General features: G+C 37.8%; 1 protein-coding gene across 1 annotated transcript in view; it reads right to left on the reverse strand.

Annotated features, from left to right (window-relative positions):
* The window catches only part of agap3 (ArfGAP with GTPase domain, ankyrin repeat and PH domain 3), a 262,903-nt gene that overhangs the window by 94,700 nt on the left and 152,683 nt on the right, over nt 1-15,520 (reverse strand). Inside the window, exon 4 of the mRNA XM_055152051.1 lies at nt 2,720-2,805. Coding sequence (XP_055008026.1) covers nt 2,720-2,805 — 86 coding nt within the window. The remainder of the gene's footprint in view (nt 1-2,719; nt 2,806-15,520) is intronic.

Here is a 15,520-nt window from a genome sequence, read left to right on the forward strand (position 1 = left end):
TAAACAAAAGGTGCAGACGTTTGGAAATAATCATAACAGCCTAATGATAACGTAACGCTGTAGTTGTGTGAAAGGGATACTAAAATTCAATGACTTTTCCAAAACTTTCATCGAATTTACAGAATTCCATGACTTTTCCAGGATTTCCATGACAGTGGGAACCCTGAAGTATTATGTAGCTGCACTAGTGTTGTCACAGTGCTAAAATCTCAAACTCTATTTTCATACTAAGGAACAGACTTGATACCTGATACTCAATACCAATACCACGATGATAAAAACACTCATTATTTAGACAATATAATGTAAGTTTCCACATTAAAGGGCCCATTATATTATATTTTATGATATTTATGATATTTTTTGTTCTCTTATAATGTTATTTCCTCAACCTGGAGTTATGTTGTGTCATATTTAGGCTGAGTAATTTTCCCAAACTGAAAACACTGTTTTCCACCTTATGTCATGTGGTAATACGGTAAAAGCGCCACTGTGTTTTTAAACCTCATACAGCTTCACTACAATCATTTGGGTAATTTCAGCCCTGGAATTTCAAGTCTCTACTGATTTAAAGGTAAAGGTAGCTGTTAACTTGAAAACTACTGCTTCATGACATCACAATCATGAAGATGGAAGAGAGCATTAAGAGCTTTGGGCATGTATACTAGTCTATGTGCTCCTATACTTGTTCTCATACAGCTCAAGTGCACTCTAAAGCTATTCATTTCTGTCCTGGGAATGTGAATTTTTAGTTTTGACACCTGCTCAAATGACAGATCACTCGAGTTTTGGTACTAGTTTTAACAACAATTATCTGATTTTCTATCCTTTTCAACCCTAAGCCACACTATTCTGTTTGTAATAACATACAGTGTATTGTACTCTTTGTCTGCACAACACATGTTTCAGTACAGACTGTTCAGTTCAAGTAAGGTCCAGACAGTTTCCCTTCAATACATCATGTAAGTTGAAAAGTGCTTTAAAAGTGTTTGAAACTACGGTTAGTAGTTTGAGTCAGTGCTCATTTTGGTTCAGCTATTTTAAGTTTTCACAAAACCCCTGTTGCCTTATTTCACCTCCACTGTGCTGTTACAAGTGCAGTGTTTGAATTGGACGATATAAGTTTTAGGAAAGAAAAAGTAATTACACTACAACATTTTGTTATTAACCGAACAATTCCCAATGGAGAGTGCCAATAAATCTAAACTTGCCCCTGTACATATATATTGTAAGGTGCACTTGAGTTGAAAATCTGTTAGCTGTGTGTTTTCTTGTCCAAGAAGTGCATGGTTAGTATGCTAGTTATTTTCAGCTTTCATTTAATGGGAACTTATTCGCTACTAAAATAGGTCCATAGCATTCCTGATTGTCTGTTTGACACAGGATCGGCTTCCAAGTATGTTTTGGAATATTTTGGAGAGAGTATGTTGCGTTTGTTCATGTTCATTTAAAAAATGTCAAATGTTTTGGCAAACTAGGATCAAAAAGGTTGTATCTGTCATAGTATTTGATGCAACAGCATTCCAAGTTCATAATTCTCTGTTCTAAAAATGTCATGTCATGAAGTAGTAGTGCTCAAGGTAACAGCTATCTTTTAATCTCTTGTTATTTGGCAGTTTCTGGGATGAAATCCAAATGATTCATTCATGACATGGTGGAACAGAGTATTTACTGTTTGGGTGAAGAACTCAACCTAAATATGCAGGGTTTGAGTGTTAATGTGTGATTGAAACAAAACACAACCCCAGATATATTTGTGATAAGGAAACAATATTATAACAGAGATCATAAAATAGAGTAATATGGGCCCTTTATACTGCAGTTAGTAGTAAAGTGCTGCAATGTACGGCCCTATCTACTCTCCTTGCTTTGAGATTCTTTTGTTTTGTTACTTCAACTTAATTATGATTCCTATCACAGCATTAGCAGAAGGCTTAGACACTCACAATATCAGACTATGCTAAGCTGCAAGACAGAACAGGAAAAAACAAAACAAAACAGCTAGTCGTATTATCTCTTGACAACAAATACACCATATCCGATGCATCTTCTCTTCATCTTTATGCCCTTTTTCACTGCATCCTTAAATCTCCTCTAACCCGAGCTGTATAGGAGTCCTGTCTGCCAGCCTCAGCCCCAGACTCACTATCCCTTTATAGATTATTCCTCTATACTTTTACAAACCATCTCAGTCTGGTGTATCTGACTTAATCTGCAAAACATCTAACACAAGATGTCCTTGTATGTACTCATCTTTATCCGTGTCCTGTGATTCCAAATTTGAACTTTAAACTGCTGCTTTTCATTCATAACATAATGTTTACTAGATTTATTTATTATGCTATATTTGCTTTTAAAGGTGCACTATGCAATTTTTCTGATGGAGAGTCTGACACTTGCTCGTCTCCATGGAGATGTTATTGCTTTGTCTGTTTCATAGTAAGAAGGAATAAAATGATCAAAATCTATCTGTCTCTATGGAAATAAGAAGGGGATGCAATCAGGCCTATTTACAGGTCAGATCTGTGGAAAGGCAACCCTGCATACAGTATGAACGCATGTTTTTCAGCACTTTTTTTTGCAATAATACCACCTGTAATTGAATGAATGCAACTTGCGGAAACATTTATATGTGGTCATGAAAAGTTTCAAAGTGCACCTTTAAAACCAAAACTGTGAAAATGTTATGTACAAATGAAGCACTGTCCAGTAATTGTACCTGTAATTCTGGAGGCCCTCCTTCATCTCTGATCAGGAGAAGGTAGCTCTGTCCATCCACGACTATTTCTTTCTTGAAACGGCCACCTGTGGAAAAAACAGATATATTATTAATTCTATTCAAACTTCTGTACAATAATGCGTCTCCTGCGGGTTGGTTCTGACTGCTGAGTATAACAGTGAAAATATTAACACCCCACCAGTTGGTTCTAAAGCAGTAAAAATCACAGAATGAAATCATAAAACCAAAGAATTTCGCCCCAAATTCAATAGAAAACCCAGCTTGAGGTAGCTCGTAAAAGTTTGAACACAGGGGGAAAAGTTTTAAGCACACTTTCTCAGCTTGGATCTCCCCAAAGGTTGTGGGTACGATGTGTATATGTCAACAGGAAAAGAAAGCCTCTCTTTGGAGCCAATTACGGGGGCGCGAGTATGCCATTTAGTGCGTCTAATGCGCAGCTGTGGAGGGGGGAACGGTTCTGCGGTGTGGCTGTCACGGATCCCGGGGAGATATTAAGTTCACTGGAGGAGCAAGCAGGTGCGATGGGAGAGAACAAGAAAAATCAAACGAGAAAAAACAAAATGAATTTGCTCAGAAGGTCAACGGGAGTGGTAGTGAGGGATGAGTCAGAGAGCTTGAATACATTACAATGCAGAGCGGTAAAGTCTAGATGTTAAAGGTTATTGGTCTCCATTCAAAGTTATGTGGCCTTTAAGGAAATTGAGTATGTGAGAGATTGAATCAGAGTCAAAACGTGTTTATTTATTTATCTACTAACTATGCCAGCTTTAGGTGTACGGTTCTAACTGGGGTTGTCAAAAGTATAAAAAATAAATAAATAAAAATTAGATTCTAGATACTCATCTGAGCAGGTATCAATACTAAAAAGGTCACATTCACAGGGAGTAATGAACCTTTCCTGAATAGCTTTAGAATGATCTTGAGCTCTATCAGAACAAGTATAAGAGCACATAAACTAGTATACACCCATGGACCACTGCGGAACCTACCTGGACCACTGAAGTATAAGACCACATGGTAATATAAAATAAAGTATCATATTTTTCGGACTATAAGTCACAGTTTTTTTCATGGTTTGGGTGGTCCTGCGACTTATATATTAAAATGTTCACACTGACAGCCTCGAGAGGGCGCTCTAGACTTGTGTGTCTGCTGCTAATGTTACTCCTGTACCACCATGTCACTTTGCCCACTGCTGTGCATGTCTCCTGCAGAAAAAGCTGCTGTACTGCTGCAAGTAGTGAAAGTTTGGAGTGAGCGAGAAACTTGTGAGGGACTGGCGGAAAGCAGGGATGGAGAACACAGCTTCACAGCAACTGGGAGGGTGTGCCATGCAACTTTCCTGGAAGTCATTGAATGGATTGATAAAGCCTGGACTTCAGTGACAACCAAAACCATCCTGTCGGGATTCAGAAAGGCCGAAATAATTTTGGAACTGGAACTGATGCTGAGTCTGAAGGCAGCTACATAGAAAAGGAAGCGATGCTACATTTACCTCCGGAGGTCGTAGAGTTGCCATGGATCTATAATAATTTATTATAGTTCTATGGGAGTTGCTCAGAAGTGACACCGAGGATGACAAACTGAATAAATGTAGTGATTTGGAGTGAGATGGAGAGTTTGGTAAACTTGTTCTGTTGTGTTGTTTATGCTATAGTTATCTGAAGAACTGTTCATATGTTACGTTAACAGCCTGTTCTCTGTTCTATTGTTATTACTAAAACTTGCCTTTCAAAATGAAATGTCGGTTCCTTGTCTCTGATTTTATGAAATAAATCCCAAATTCCCCCCAAAAAGTGCGATTTATAATCCAGTGCGATTTATGTATGTTTTTTTTCTTCTTCATTAAGCATTTTTTTTGGCTGGTGGGACTTCTACTTCTGAGTGACTTATAGTCCGAAAAATACGGTACTATGATTTAATGTTGAAAATAACATTCTATTGTCTAAAAATGTGTTTTCTATTATAATTTTGGTATGGGCATTGGCATTGAGTATTTCTTCCTTGGTATCAAATTCGAGTTTGAAATTTTGGTATCATGACACTAGTTCTGACTACTACAGGGTAGTCCCAGTCATCACACTTGTATAGAAAATGTTCCACTTTTTCATTGACGCCACATGAATTATATAAAAATAGTGACATTTTTATCGAAAACATATTTTTCTCACAAAGATATGAACACTGTTTGGGTGTACTGACTTTCAGCCTTGTAAAATGCTGGGACCTATTTCTACTCCAATCTCTGTCTGTGCGTTACAACTGATAAAAAGTGAAAGTATATGGTGTTATATTGCAGTTACTATGAGCTTATATTTCGTGAGTCTGTCCCTCCATGTCCCATATTTAACAACTTTTATTTCTTTTTCTACTATTTGGAGTGGCCACCATACTGCCTTGTAATTAAGGATGTGACGATATCCAATTTTTTTCACATATTCATATTTTCATGATATGCATCTCATGGTACGATACTTATTGCGATATTTTGTGGAGGATAACATGATTGTAAATATGCTACTTTTCCCTTTTAAAATGCCTTGATAAGACATTGGTTCTATCATAATAAAAAGACAAGATTTAAATGCGTTTATAACAGTTATTTGTTCAGGTACTAGTAATCGGCACTGAAATGGAGCAAAGGATCATGGTCTACGTAGTTCCCGCAGTTTTTTTAGCTATACTCCTACACTATAACTATTAATTTAAGCAGAGAGACTTGTAATTTGATATATTGTGATGGGCCATGATATTATTGTTAGACTTCTGGCAATATTTCGCAACTGGTAATAAAAAAGCAAAAGTTGTAGGAAACAAGCTTAAGGATCCTCAATGTGTAACAGACTAGTGCAGCAAGAATGATTGCAATTAAATGAAAATTGTAATTTCCTGTGTAAATAAACAAACTATTCTGTCTCATTAGGTAAAACAAACTGGTCACTTTGTACTTTAGACCACCATAAACACATCCTGAGAAGCTTGTATTTGTTTAGCATTATATATTCAGCCTTATCTCTAATGTTAAGGCTCCTATGCGTGTTTAAATGTGCACTTTGAACAGAATCCTGCAATTAAACTAAAATAGCAGTGCTGTCAATCTGAAAAATCGCAATTATATCTTTTTCCTAAACTGTCAAGCATCTGTTCATGAGCTTCAGCTTCCTGGTAAAAGCAAAATGTGTTTACTTTTTACTTTTTATTTATGCATTTGATATCGACAGAGCAATTACACTGGATTAAACCAGACGCATTCTTTCAAGTGTTCTAATAAATAAAATAAAAAAAAGCTACTATTGATACTTTGGAGCTGATGCTGTCGACGTTCTCTGGGGGGATGATGCTAACTGAAGGCTCTGCTCTGTCTGAAGCGCTGTCACTCAAGATTCAGTTAGTTACTCTCACATATTTTGTCAAAAATCAAACACCTAAACAGGAACATGAAGCCGTATATTTATCACAGGCTCCTGAAAATGTGTTGTTTAAATCCCAAAGTATTGAGTATTCTGACCATCTTAACACTTTTTGGGAGTGTTTGCTAATGTGTGCACCACTGTTGGGCAAGTTACTTTAAAACTGTAATGTGTTATTTTTGAGTTGTTACTGTCATTTCAAAGTAATTCATTACATTACAATATTACTGCATTTAAAATGTAATGCATTACATTACTATTGCATTACTTTTAAGTTACTCTCACCAAAATAACTGTGAAGATGCTGAACTTTTGTGCCGTATATGGACTGAACCAGGACTAAACCAGAACTGAACCAGAACTGAACCAGGACTAAATGGAGCTAAACCAGGACTAAACCAGAACTAAACCAGGACTAAACCAAGACTAAACCAAGACTAAACCAGGACTAAACCAGGACTAATCTTGCACTAGAACTTGGAATCTAGGACCACCCCTGAGAGAACCCTCGAGCACGATCGGACGTCAGCTGCCTTTAGCTCCGTGCAGCAGGGGGGAGTTCTGCGCCGGTCCTTTTGCTTGTGATCACGGTCTACGCAAGTGCGTCTCCGCCATTTTACCGCTGCTGATATCGCGGTGATTGTAGCGAATTTGTATGAAGAAAAACAAAAAACCCACCACTTCAATCCAGGTTAAAAAAGCATTGTAACTCGCTTTACTGACATTTGTTCTGAGTAAAATATTACAATTTTTTCCCTGTAATGTAACATTACTGCATTACAGCAAAAAGCAATGCATTACAGTAATTAGTTACTTTTCTAACGCGTTACTCCTAACACTGGTGTGCACTGTGTCTCTATGGTAACTGCTGAACATTCCGCCATAGACATACATGCAGAACACCCCCAGCGTGATGTCACTCCAATTCGAAGTATCAATTATACAACTGTCCATAGGAGACTTTAGGAGCAAATTGAGAACCATTTTCTGTTCAAAAGAAAGGACTTTTCATTTTTATTTCTATGGCAACAGCCCTAATTTTCAATCATTCTGAAACCCAGTAGTAGCATAAGTTCTCACTCAGACATTATATGGGAGCATGTGGACAGAATGGTAATTTCCACCATGGCTAGAATCCAGGCGTAGTGAGAGCTGGGTGCAGGTGCTATTCAGATTTATAGTGAGTGATTTTTGCCTTGCTTTGAGAGACTGCACATCAGAGATAATGTGTTTTCTTTCATCATTTTAAAAGCACGTGTGTGGAGCATGTACTATACTTAGACAGATAAAAAGAGCTCTTATGTGGTTTATATAATTGGGACATTACTGGGACTTTTTCTTGTATAGGAGGAACATTCAGTATTATGATATAGCGTACCATGTACACTACCAGTCAAAAGTTTGGTTACATGTGTTAATGCATGTTTCTTTTGTATTCCCATGATTATTTGGACTGTAGATTTTCACTGAAAGCATCAAAACTATGAATGAACACATATGGCATGAACCAAACAATTTTAAAACAGCCATCCTTTGCTTTGATCACTGCACTCTTTGCCGATGCACTCTTTGCCTTTCTTAAACCTGACAAGGCACAGCTGTGAAGTGAAAACCATTTCAGGAGACTTCATCAAGAAGCTCAGTGAGAGAAGGCCAAGGGTTTGTAGTGCTGTTAACAAAGCAACAGGTGGACACTTTGAGTATTTCAATATAAACAGTATTTAGTTGAGTTATCTCACCTTTTTTTCTTTGTTACATAAGTTCAGATATCTTGCTTCAGTGCTGGGTTCAGATGACAGCACAACATTCTATAGGCCAATGTTATGTAGTACAGATGGGGGCAGCTAAAATTCATGTTGTAATATAGTGGTTTCTTAGGTCTAGTCACCAATAGAAATGATTAGGTTCAAGATTTGTGAATTTACCTTTCTGAGATTTCATGCCAAAGTACAATGTAATTAAAAGGGAAAACTAGCTCTAGAATCTGAAAACCACCAATATATTTGATATTTTTAGCATACATATAAAATGTAGAAAGTACCGTATTTTCTGACTATAAGGCACCCTGAAAATCCTTAGATTTTCTCAAAAATTGACAGTGCGCCTTATTATCCAGTGTGCCTTATGTATTAATTCTGGTTGTGATTACTGACCTCAAACTGATTTTATGTGGTACACGGCGCTCAAAAATCTGTCAAAATGTTTTAGTATGACTTTGGTAAGATACGAAGCTGCACCGTTTGATGGACTGTCAGAGCATTATGGCTACTGTAGTAAGGAGCCTCAAGGAATCATGTCCTTTAGTCCGACAGAAGATGACCGCATCAGCGCACAAGGACCAGCTGTTTTGTCAGCGCATATAGTTTATGCAACTTAACCATGGGATTTTGAGTTTTGTTTCTGTAAAACATTAACAAATGTGCCCAAAGCTACATTAAACACATTATTACTCAATGTATATTTGAGTCCTCCTTGTAGGAAATAAAAATCCAAATAATAAGTAAGACAAGGAGGCCAATGGATCTGCCAGTGGATCGTGGATGCCTGGGCTAAGGTCTCAGGCTCGGCTAAGGGATCAGTCTCAAGTATCGTCGGTTTGTTTCGCTTAATGCGCCTTATAATCCCGTGCGCCTTATGTATGAAAATAGCCGAGAGATCATTGATATTGCACCTTATCGTCTGAAAAATATTGTGCCTTATAGTCCGAAAAATACAGTAAAACACAAAGAGGAATAACATTCATTGAGATGGTGTATCCAAACTTTTGACTGGCAGTGTACATTGGGTGGATTCAGTTCGCCAGCAAGCATCATCTTCTATATTAAACTAGTCCAGGCTGTTTAATAATTCATCACTTCCAATTTAGTGTGGTACATTTGTGGTTTTAACAAATCATATTTTCTTGGAATTCACTCTAAAGTGCACTGAGCTCTCAGAAAAGACGTCACCAGCTACATTAAAAAGCTGTTGCGGTTTCAGAAACTTCAATTTCTTGTGTAATTGATGAAACTAATGAATATATTACACACAGCAGGTCTCAAAAATTTAATTAAAAATGCCAAACTATCTTTAGAATTTGGCAAGACACTTCCACGGAATGAGGCTATCTTAAAGTTGCACTGTGTAACTTTTTGGTTGGAGGTCCGTCACATGTTTGTTTCTATGGATATGTCATTGCTCTGCCTGGAATGTTCCACAGTATGACATTAAACTGCTCTACCTCACATTTATTAAATTGCATTTGGTCTGGTTTGGTCTCCGTGAAGATAGAAAGGTTTAATACCATACCGTGAAACATTCCAGACAAAGCAATAACATCTCCATGGAGAAGAGCGTCAGACGGACCCTCCACCACAAAAGTTACACAATGCGCCTTTAAGCCTCCATCCTTCATTCATTCTTCGTTATATTCCAACAGTTACTCTTTGCCTCTAGCTTAACAGATAAAGCAGACACCAACCAGAGAGGCAGACATTAAATTGGATTTTGCATATCATTTGAATGGTTTGCGATCCAGCAGAGATTAAAAACATTCAAATGAGAAAGTCGTGAGGGTACAGATGTCCCTGGGAGTGAAAACACTGCCTTATGAATACAGAAATATTCAGGAAGCAATTGGGCCAAATTGAATAATGCACACATTTGAAAAGGGTCCAGGAAGGATCACAAATTGTTTGAGTAGGTTTCTGCAGGAGACCTCAGTGTGTACAGAGAGGACTGACTCTGATTTCCACAGTTTCTTAACATTTGTTCAAGCGAAGGTCAGATCATTATTAGATAACAAGGTGTCTGAAGCAGCACTTTTACATGTAAGATTTGTTTCCCAGCATGCAAGATTAGCATCAACAGCTTTCAAACATAATCATAATCTGTGTAACCATGATGCCTGCTGTTTAGAACGCTTCTAAAACAACTAACTACACTTTATAGGCAATGCTGAACCAAGGAGACAGTTTGGACTTTGATTTACCAGTGAATTTGGAATAGAGCCCGACCAAACTCCAGTGTGTCACTTGTTTCCTGTCTACAGTGAAACAACTCGCTTTGAGACTGTTAAGTGTTCAAAAGATCAGAGCACTTCTAGTTTAGATACAGGTCAAAACTGTGTTATTATTATTTGTGAAATGTGGTGCAATAGTTCAAATATGTGATTTGTAAAGCATAAAAGATTTCCGATAAAGTCCATAGTAAGTAGGAGTCTTGATCACTAATCTGCAGCTTCACCTCGATCTGTGCGCTGTGCGGATGCAAACAGACACACATGAACTACTTTCTCTTTGTACTTTTAAATAACGCCGTAAAATGGATTAATAGCGAGGTTTTGTGGACTGGATGTCATTATTTGCAGAGGACAATTTCTATAGATAATGTGGATGAGACGCTGCACTTTAAATGCTTTACGAGAGGTGAGTAAAAGTCTTCTCATTATTTTCACTATTTTCTGAGCGTCTCTGTGTCCGTTAGAGGTCACACAAACAATATCCTACGTGTGTCATTAGTAGGCCTATGAAAATAATGTGATTTTAATTGTGTCGAGTTTGAGTTCAAACACAAATCTCTTAATGCCGGACTCGGGCTCGAATAGAAAAATTTGGCCCGATCCACACTCTAATTTGGAACATAAAAACTAGAACAATGTGCAATGTGCTGTCTGCTTGCCAGAAACATGGGAGATTTAAAGATGCACTACGAAATTTTTCTGATGGAGAGCCTGCCACAAGCTTGTCTCCACGGAAATAGTAATGATTGCCTCAAACCTTACCTATAGCATTAAACTTAACTATCTCTAAGGAGGCAAGCAGGTGACAATACCAGGTTACAGCCAGGTTACATGACAGATCTGTGGAAAGGCAAGCCTGCTCACAGGATTGCATGTTTTCAAGGTATTTTTCAGAAATAAATCACAGGAAATTATATAAATACCATATTTTCCGCACTATAGGGCGCTCTGGATTATAAGGCGCACTGTCATTAAATGGTCTATTTTCGAACTTTTTTCACAAATAAACACCGGATTTTACACAAAACACAACAGTTGGACGGGTCAGTGGGATTTTGTTTGGCACGTTCACGGCGACTCTGGGCTTTGTTCAGTTGTGGCGTGTAGGGAGGGTGCTGTCTGGGACCACTGGATTGTTGGCGTGTTCGCAGTGACTCAGTTGTTCAGTTGTGTTTAGAAGTGTCACATTGCATTCGCTTTTTTGGTTTGTTCCTCCATTCCTCGTCTACGTGGAGTGATGAGTTTGGCTGCGGGTGTTTTTTGCTGCGCGGTCGCTGTCTGCTCCGTGTGTCTTTGCGTGCGCTGCGGGTGGTGCGGCTTTGTAGTTTACTAAAGTCGTGCTGGGACACCCGAGTGGATTCGTGTATAGGGCACTCTGGATTTTGGGGCGCAGTCGTTTTTTGATGGGGCTGGACGCTTAAGAGCGCACCCTATAGCCCAGAAAATACGGTATGTAAAAAAGTTGTATAAGTTTAAGTTGTATGTTTAATGATATACTGTGATACATCTCCATGGAAACACACAAGTGAAGTAACCTCCACCAGAAAAGTTACATTATGCACCTTTAACTCAGATTGCTTGTTTAATCATGCATGTTTCTGGTGTCTATAAGATATACACAATATCACTACATTAGTAAACGATAAAAGAATGTACACCTCAATTTTAAATATTTGAGTGACAACAATTTCAAAAAGCTTTTCACCCTGTAGACAAGTTCTTGAAATATTGATGCATCTTAAAGGTACAATGTGTAATTTGTCAGTTGGGGGTCTGTCTGTCACATGCTTGTTTCTATAGATATGTCATTGCTCTGCCTAGAATGTTCCACAATATGATTATACAGCTCTACCTTACATTTATTGAATTACAGGTGGTGGTTTTATTGCTCAGAAATATCTAGAATAACAGTATTCTGAGCCTCCACCAGAAAAATGACGCAATACACCTTTAAAATGCTAGCCTCCAGTCACACTCCTATCTGGCTAGTTAAGTCCACTTTAGCCCCCATGGCAAAAGGGAGATCCCCCATGGCTTTGTACACCCTCTGAAGCCCTGACGGATGCTGCGGGTGTGACACAGACTTAGACAGAATCACAGCGCCAGCACTTTCTCCCCCGTTACTCAAGTCCTGGAGCTCAGACATCCTCACAAAGACCGAGAAAAGATTCGTCCGCACGACTCGCAATCCAAGTTTTAAAAGCCCGGAAGGATAAAGGATGAAGCGGCCATCTTTACACAGAGAGTATAGTGGGATCCGAACAAAATCAAAACAAAAAGACGTGCCAGGCTTTGTACTAAACTGAGCTCCGGGTACCATATGACATTATAATGCATCAAACTTTGCTCCAAAACGTGCATTCTTAAAGATGCATTGCGTAACGTTTTTGGCGGAGGGTTCGTCAAATGCATGGAGATGTTATTGCTTTCCTGAATTTCTGTTTTTCTAGGTATTTTTTAGCTATAAAACCACCTGTAGTTGAATAAATGTAAGTTAGTTTAATGCCATAAAAGGAACATTCCAGGCAGAGCAATTACATATCCACAGAAACAAGAAGCCGATGGACTCTCAACCAAAAAGTTACACAGTGCACCTTTAAAAATTGGAAAGCCACTGCTCCTTCTATTATGCAGAATGGTTTCAGATCTGTGAACAACATAATAGTACAACTTATTCCCTTTTGTGGAGAGAATATTGCTGAAAAAATCTGACATGTTTTTTCATTACACCACCCTGCAGGAGCGCTGGAGGTTGTGTTTTGGAGTTGCCTGAAAATTAGGGCATATTGGGAACAATTAAACGCAATTTTAACTAGTATTCTGGGGTTATGGGTTAATTCCAAACACTTGTATCTGGGAAATAAATCAGATGTAGTAAGAAAGGATGACATGTATCTGACATAAACTGTTCTAACTGCATCTAAAATGGGAACTACAAAGAGTTGGTTGCAACCAGATCCACCCGACTGGATCAGGATTGTGGAGAGTATTTTCAGTGAGGGAAAGAATAACATATAATCTTAAACTGAAAGGGTACAAATACGATGAGCAATGAGGAAAGTGGAACGCATTCATAGATCAGTAAAACAACATAGTACATTAAAGTGTCACTACCAAATGCATGTTTAAATTAAAACCTGTAACTCCAGACGTTTTTTACATAGTTTTGATCTATATTGTTTTTGCATGTTTAGAAATGTTTACTAAAAATCTATAAAAACAAAAAAATTAAGTTACAAAAAAAAAAAAAAAGCACCCCGGAGAAGATCCTTTATTCTGTGATGGGAAAAGGTCCAAACTTAAACTGACACGGACCCCCGTTTTTGACTCTTTTGACAAGACTTTTGCTGATGTTTAATTAGCCAGTTTTTTTGTTTGTTTGTTTGTATTTCTGTATGTGTTTGGAGTGTGTGTCTGGAGTGGCATACATTTGTTTCAATATCAATTGTTTATTGTCTATGTTTGGGGTCAGCAACCTGCGGCTTTAATTACAGTGTATTTTTATTTTAATTTGTTCATTTTTAAATATAATTATGTACTTAGCATGTATAATGCATGTACTTAGCATACAGGTTAAAAACATGATATGGAGTGTTATCCTCATTTTAGAGTCAAAAGGGTTTTGTGGCTCTGGGTGTTTTCTTTTCGATGGGAGATGCTCCAAATGGCTCTTTGAGTATTTAATGTTGCTGACCCCTGATCCATAGTGTTTTCAAGAATATATCGCACTTCAAAACGTGACAAGCCTACACAGTAATACAGTCAAAGTGGGAGAAGTGTATTGCAAAAGAGCACAATGGCATAAGGCATCAGCTGCAGTGTAGAAAGAGGGGTGGGGTGTTGTTTTTGTCTTTTTCTCTTGTTTTTTGTTCAGTAAAAAAGTCAAAAATGTAAAAATAAAATGATAAAAAATTATAAATACGAGAGTTAATTGCGCGAACACAACTTCAGCTGTAAGGAGTATTATTAAAAAAAAGAAAAATCTGAAGTAGTCACACTCAATGAGCAATTCCATTTGAAGGACATTACATTCTCTTCCTGTAAAATGACAAAGATTCAATGTAAGAGATTTGAACAAGGCTCAGCTGTAATAGCCAATTTTCACTAGACGTTCTTGCATAATTTTGTCATTTATTAGTAATGCGTTCGTTTTATAGAGTAGACTCAAAATCTCTGCACGTTTTGATGTTGTATTCATTCAAACTTGACATCTATAAACAAAAAATGCAAAATCTGGTGTCTTAAAATAGCAAGAGCTTAATTGGAGACATGATAGATGAGAGTTGTGCTGTTGTTTTCACAGTTTTTAATTTTTTTTTTTCTTATGTAACTTCCAAGGTTAATATTTTGAAAGAGCGTGAAAGTCTTATCTATACAAATTAGCCTGAGGTTAATTTAAAGTTAATGTTGCTTTTGATATATAGGAGCATAACGGAAAAAACTAAACAAATCTATATATTTCGGGGGGTTATCTTCTTGACAATATGGCAATCCATCAGAAAGCTGCTTAATCATACAACCTGAGGCTCTTGGATGCTATATAAATACAGAGCATTATGTTAACAATTACAATATGGTAAATCTATCTTCAATGTATGGCGCTTCCACAGTCTTAAGCTATGTTCAGACCGCAGGGCTTAATGCTCAATATGGATTTTTTTGTGACATCAGATTTTTTTGGGAGGTTGTTCAAATTCCTAATTAAATTCGACTTGTATGTGATCTCCAGTGTGAATTTTAAATGCCTCAAAAGTGTCCTGCATGCACTTTGGAGGACATGACGACGTCACACGCACCAAGCTGGGCTTGGCTCCAAAAATACGGTCCAGTTCTTCGTAAAATTGGGTAGGTTACAAGTCCACGGTCACTTCGTTTGTTTGAGTCATAGGAGCCAGAACCACATTTCTTTGGCAATCATTTCAAAAACCGCACAGTTCCCTCCAAAACCCCTCCAATTTGGCGTGAATACAGCGATCCTGCCCAAATATTAATCAACTCGCAAACCTCTCTTTCCCTCCATTGACGAGACTCCAAGCTTGACGTGTAGGTGGGATGAATGCGACCTGGCCGTTCAGGCTGAAGTCGCATGTCAAAAGATTGGATATGTATCGGTTTTGGGAGCACATATCCAAGTGGCCTGGGTCCCATTGGAAAAAATCAGATCATTAAAAGATCAGATACAGGAGCATAGGGGCCAACTGACTTATCGTTCAGTATATGATGGAACTTTTAGGCCCAGTATTTATCCTGCATGCTTTTTTTTTTTGCTAGAATACTGTGAATTTTTGGTTATTTTTTTGGCTATATCATCAGATTTGAGCTGTAGAAATGCTGAATTGATCACTTTTATGACTCATTACAGTGTCATTC

Source organism: Boleophthalmus pectinirostris, unplaced genomic scaffold, assembly GCF_026225935.1.
Source record: "Boleophthalmus pectinirostris isolate CB_2022bp ecotype Guang Dong unplaced genomic scaffold, ASM2622593v1 HiC_scaffold_16, whole genome shotgun sequence".
In the NCBI taxonomy this organism is placed as follows: domain Eukaryota; kingdom Metazoa; phylum Chordata; class Actinopteri; order Gobiiformes; family Gobiidae; genus Boleophthalmus; species Boleophthalmus pectinirostris.